Source organism: Penaeus vannamei, chromosome 23 (assembly GCF_042767895.1).
Source record: "Penaeus vannamei isolate JL-2024 chromosome 23, ASM4276789v1, whole genome shotgun sequence".
NCBI lineage: Eukaryota > Metazoa > Arthropoda > Malacostraca > Decapoda > Penaeidae > Penaeus > Penaeus vannamei.
Window position 1 is genome coordinate 18,965,936 of NC_091571.1, and position 6,690 is coordinate 18,972,625.

The following is a 6,690-nucleotide window of genomic DNA, read 5'->3' on the forward strand; positions in this document are numbered from 1 at the left end:
ATGATGAAAATTGCTATAATAATTAGTATAATAATCATTATAACTCCAATAATGATGATAATCATGATGATAATGACTATAATGATAATAATCATAAGAATAATGACAATAATGATAATAATGATGATAATAATTATTATCCAGTCCATTTATAATGAAATAAAGGCAAAAGTAATAAAACCTCAAAAGTCGAAAAAACGAAAACAAATCTAACGTATTACAGCCTTTTCAGAGAAACGTCGAAAAAAAACTTTTTCGCTTTTTATTGGTAATTATGAGGATTTTAACATTAATTCAGGTAATTGTGATGATTTTCATGATAATTCCTTTATTATATGCAATAATGATGATAATTATGACGATAATGACAATGATAATGACAATAATAATGATAATAATAAAATCATAATAATCATATAAGGATAATTTTAATAATTACTTCAAATAATAGCAATAATCAACTCTATTCCAATAATTTTCAGACTAATAATGACAATAGAAGTAATAATAACATCATTATCATTGTCATTATAATTATTACTATTGTCATTATTATTTCTAAATTTATCATTATTGCTATTATTATTATAAAAAAAGTTATGATGATGAAAATAGCTATAATAATTAGCATAATAATCATTATAACTGCAATAATGATGATAATAATGATGACAATCATGAGGATAATGACTATAATGATAATAATCATAAGAATAATGGCAGCAATGATAATAATGATGATAATAATTATTATCCAGTCCATTTATAATGAAATAAAGGCCAAAAGTAATAAAGTCCCAAAAGTCGAAAAAAACGGCAAAATCTAGCGTATTACAGCCTTTTGAGAGAAACGTCGAAAAAAAACCTTTTCGCTTTTTATTGGTATTTATGAGGATTTTAACATTAATTCAGGTAATTGTGATAATTTTCATGATAATTCCTCCATTATATGCAATAATGATGATAATTTTGACGGTGATGACAATGATAATGACAAAATAATGATAATAATGATAAAATCATAATTATAAGGATAATTTTGATAATTACTTCAATAATAGCAATAATCAACTCTATTTCAATAATTTTCAGACTAATAATGACAATAGAAAAAATAATAACATCATTATCATTGTCATTATAATTACTATTGTCATTATTATTTCTAAAATTATCATTATTCTAAAATTATCATTATTTTTATTGGTAATTATGATGATTTTAACATTAATTCAGGCAATTGTGATGATTTTCATGACAATTCCTTCATTATATGCAATTCTTCTTCTTCTCCAAGTTTTCCCGTTTTACATTACAGGGTCGCTGCAGCTATCCTCTTCCTCCAGGTTTCCCGGTTCAGTGCGTCTTCCTCTAATGCTTCTATCTCTTCTCAGCCAGTCCATCCATCTCAATTTCGGCCTTCCTTTTCGTTTTCTTGCTGGTGGTGTGATCTCTAGCACTCTGCGCTCAGCATACTCCTCGTCTTTTCTTTTCACATGACCAAACCACTTTAGTCGGGCTTTCCTGAACTGTTCCGTAATGTGCGTGATTCCCAATTTTTCTCGAATCACTTCATTCCTCACGTGATCTTTCAATGTGTGGCCACATGCCCATCTGCACATTTTCATTTCTGCCACTTCTAGTCTCTTGGTGTTACGGGTACTCAGGGGTACCGTTTCCATTGGATTACCAACATGTGGATCCTGCCTTTCACTTTCGATGGTATACTTTTGTCGCAGAGGATACCAGACATCTTCTTCCAGTTGTTCCATCCACATTGTATCCTTCGGTTTCCTTCTGCCCCGACTCCTCCATCTGTCTCAAGTGTATTTCCCAGGTACTTAAATGCCATTGTTTCTGGTAACTGTCTATGCAACATTTCCACACTCCCAGTTGATGTCCCATTCAGGCACATATACTCAGTCTTTGATCTTGAGATCTTCATTCCTCTTCTCTCCAGTGCATATCTCCACAGCTCCAGATCTTCTTCCAGCTCTCGCTTCTCTCTCGCACACAATACCACATCATCGGCAAACATCATATTCCAGGGGGCTTTCCATCTGCAATCTTTCGTGTGCGAGTCCATAATGATGGCAAATAGAAATGGACTCAACGCTGATCCTTGGTGTAATCCGACTTGTATTGGGAAGGATTGTGTAGTTCCCACTGCACACTTCACTTCAGTCACGCAACATTTATACATGTCTTTGACCACTCTTATGTATTTCTCAGGTACCCCTTTATCTCGCATGCACCAATAGAGCCCCTCTCTTGGTACCCTGTCATAGGCCTTCTCCAGGTCAATAAACACACCGTGTAATTCTTCCTGGCCCTCTCTGAATTTCTCTTGTAACTGCCTCAACACAAAGATGGCATCTGTTGTTGACTTGCCTTTCATGAAGCCAAACTGTTCCTCACTAATCTCCACGATGTTCCTTAATCGGCTCTCCTGCACTCTTTCATATAGTTTCATGCTGTGGCTCATGAGCTTGATGCCTCGGTTGTTACCACATTCCATGATGTCTCCTTTATTCTTGGAAATTGGTATTAAAGTGCTTTTCCGCCATTATTCAGGGATTTTCTCCTCCTCCATGATTTTGTTGAGTTCTTGCTTCAGATATTCAATTCCAGTAATTCCTAAGCTCTTCCACACCTCGACCGGTAGATTGTCTGGGCCCACTGCTTTGCCATTCTTCATCATCTTCATAGCATTCTCCACCTCCTCACTTGTGATCTCACTAGGCCTTTTCTCCACGACTCTCTGGGTCTCTTTCCTGCTTTTTCTAGGGTTCTCCTCATTCATCAGTTTGCTGAAATATTCTTGCCATCTCTTCAGTATCTCAGCATTTTCCACTAACACATTGCCCTTTTCATCCTTGGTCAGCTTTGTCTGGTAGATGTCTTTGAGTTCTTGTCTCTCTGCATCGCCATTCTCAGTGCCCGCTTCTGTCCATCGATGGTCCCCATGTCCTCATACAGCACTTGGTATGCTCTTGCCTTTGCCCCGGCAACACTCTTCTTTGCTTCTTTCTTTGCCAACTTGTATACTTCTTTATTCTCATCGTTATTCTCCATGTCTAAGATTTTCTTTGCTTCCTTCTTCCTCTTGAGGCTCTCCTGTACCTCATCATTCCACCACCATGTCTTTTTTCCAGGTTTGCACTTTCCTGATGTTCTCCCTAACAGTCTTTCTCCTAGCTTTCTCAGGTATTCCGTCACTTCCTCAAAGCTCCTATTTCCTTCCCTTTCACTCTGCTGTAGTTTGTCTCTTGCTGCTGCCACAAACTGGCTCTGCGTATCTTTGTCTGCCAATTTCCACCATTTTGTTCTTTGTACTCCTATTACTTTCCTCCTTGGTGTTACACTCATACCCAGTGTACATACAAGTGGTCTGTGCTGGCTGGTTACACTCTCACCCAAGATCACCTTGCAGTCTTTTATGCTTCCTCTGTCACTCATTCTACACAAGATGTAATCAATTTTTGACTCTGCATCTCTGCTCTTATATGTTATCCTGTGTCTCTCTGCTTTCTTGAAGAAAGTGTTAACTATTCGAAGGCTGTGACTCATAGCAAAGTCAACCAACTGATCGCCTGCCACGTTGCTCGCTCCAACTCCATATATTCCAATGATATCTTCCTTTCCTCTGTTGTTGCTTCCGCAGTGGCCGTTGAAGTCTCCTCCAATCCATAGCCTTTCACTCTCCGGTATTTCCCTCAGATCTTCCTCTAGGTCTTCCCGAAACTGCGTTTTCTCTTCTTCATCACAGCCCATTTGGGGTGCATAAGCACTCATGATGTTTACAATTTCTCCTTCAAGATCCACTCTCTTCCAGATAATCCTGTCTGATCGCCTTTTCACAGTAAAGACGCCTTTCTTGATGTCATCATTCAGGATAATACCAACTCCATTACGTTTTCCATCGCTCCCATTGTAGAATAACTTGAAGCCATTTCCAATTTCCTTCGCCTTGCAGCCTTTCCATTTCGTCTCCTGGACACACATGATGTTAATCCTGCGCCTTTCCATCAGGTCCACTATCTCCTGTCCTCTTCCCGTCATACTCCCAACATTCAAGGCGGCTATCCGAATTGTTGCCTTTACGTCCTCTACTCTCTCCCTCCTCCTCTGAGCTATCTTCCTTAGCCGTATCCGCTCTTGATACGGTAGCCGTCGTCCATTTCTCACAAGTGTACGGCGATGTCCTTGCGCGTCGCTTGTGGGGAACGCCCTAGCCAGGTCTGGATTCTGATTTGCCTCATTTGGTTGGAGCAAAGTTTTATGCCGGATGCCCTTCCTGACGCAACCCTCACCAATTTATCCGGGCTTGGGACCGGCACGTTTCCCAGACAGTGGAGGTTCTCCGAGGTTAACGACTTGAAAAGAACAAGCCTCAATGGGTGGTCTTCTAAACCGAGTAAACTCCCCGTCCAGTAATACGTGGCTGGTTTCCTTCATTTTATGCAATAATGATGATAATTATGATGATAATATCAATGATAATGACAATAATAATGATAATAATGATAAAATCATAATTATAATGATAATTTTGATAATTACTGCAATAATAGCAATAATCAACTCTACTCCAATAATTTTCAGACTAATAATGACAATAGAAATAATATCATTATCATTGTCATTATAATTATTACTATTGTCAATATTATTTCTAAAATTATCATTATTGCTATTATCATTATAAAAATAGTTATGATGATGAAAATAGCTATAATAATTAGCATAGTAATCATTATAACTGCAATAATGATGATAATAATGATAATCATGATGATAATGACTATAATGATAATAATCATAAGAATAATGACAGTAATGATAATAATGATGATAATAATTATTATCCAGTCCATTTATAATGAAATAAAGGCCAAGAGTAATAAAATCCAAGAATTCGAAAAAAACGGCAAAATCTAGCGTAGAAACGTCGAAAAAAAACCTTTTCGCTTTTTATTGGTAATTATGAGGATTTTAACATTAATTCAGATAATTGTGATGATTTTCATGATAATTCCTTCATTATATGCAATGATGATAATTGTGATGATAATGACAATGATAATGACAATAATAATGATAAAATCATAATTATAAGGATAATTTTGATAATTACTGCAATAATAACAATAATCAACTCTATTCCAATAATTTTCTGACTAATAATGACAATAGAAATAATAATAACATCATTATCATTGCCATTATAATTATTACTATTGTCATTATTAATTCTAAAATTATCATTATTGCCATTATCATTATAAAAATAGTTATGATGATGAAAATAGCTATAATAATTAGCATAATAATCATTATAACTGCAATAATGATTATCATAATGATAATCATGATGATAATGACTATAATGATAATCATAATAATGACAATAATGATAATAATGATAATTATTATCCAGTCCACTTATAATGAAATAAAGGCCAAAAGTAATAAAATCCCAAAAGTCGAAAAAACGGCAAAATCTAGCGTATTACAACCTTGTGAGAGAAACATCGAAAAAAAAACCTTTTCGCTTTTTATTGGTAATTATGAGGATATTAACATTAATTCAGGTAATTGTGATGATTTTGATGATAATTCCTTCATTATATGCAATAATGATAATTATGATGATATTGTAAATAAAGTAATAAAATCCCAAAAGTCGAAAAAACGGCAAAATCTAGCGTATTACAGCCTTTTGAGAGAAACGTCGAAAAAAAACGTTTCGCTTTTTATTGGTAATTATAAGGATTTTAACATTAATTCAGGTAATTGTGATGATTTTCATGATAATTCCTTCATTATATGCAATAATGAGGATAACTGTAGTGTACGGCTCCGTACGTCCCGACTCTAAGGATGATGTCATCTCCATGAACATCGGCCAAAGCAACACGACCCGCCAGAGACGAAGTCCCCGCCGTGTGCCACATGCGGTTATATCTCGCAGACGTATTTTTTCCTCCGCAGGCTTTCTTATTCATTTATTTTATTTTTACAAGTTCAACCACCAGTCAAGAAGGATAGAGTTGACTGTATGTTTGTAGTGATGAAATGAAAGTTATTTTTATAACCATGAACGTAATTCTAACCAAGTCTCACTATTTTTATGGCGTTGAAGTCGCCAAGCGACTTATTTATTTTTAAACCTGAATATTGTAAATATATTAAGGCTGAAATGCACAGTTCTTCCCACAACTATTCATTATCGGATTTTCTCCGTATCCTTTCCTTTATTTATTTTTTTTCTAATGTTCTTTCCTCTTGCCGACGTCTCCAAATTGTCGCGATAACCACCGAAGGAAGTGACGGTCGTTACCTAGCTTCTTTTTTGTTTTTTCCCTTCCCTCTCTCGTCTCGGTTGTTTGGATTGCCGAATTATCGGCTTGGTCTTCAGCCACTTCATTTGCCTATTTCCTTCTTTCGCGCCATGCCTGGGGCTTGGCTTGGGGGTTTCTTTCGGGGTATATAGACTAGTGGTTGAGGGAAGGAAAATAACTTCGGTCCTGACCTCTGTCCCGCACTTTGGTCCTTCGCGGTTACAATTTTACCTGTGTTGTGCTCTCGCTCGGATTTACCCTGGGATATACTTTGCGCACGGATTTACCAGGATTGCTGAGTATCTCCTCAAAGCTAAGTGACATGGTTGTGTGTAGGAGACGACTG

At 36.2% G+C, this 6,690-nt stretch overlaps 1 protein-coding gene across 1 annotated transcript; it reads right to left on the bottom strand.

Annotated features, from left to right (window-relative positions):
- Positions 1-2,880: 2,880 nt before the first annotated feature.
- On the bottom strand, positions 2,881-4,062 carry LOC138865944 (craniofacial development protein 2-like). Its single transcript, XM_070137432.1, has one exon. It carries the CDS (start codon positions 4,060-4,062, stop codon positions 2,881-2,883), a length of 1,182 nt encoding a protein of 393 aa, XP_069993533.1.
- Positions 4,063-6,690: the final 2,628 nt, after the last annotated feature.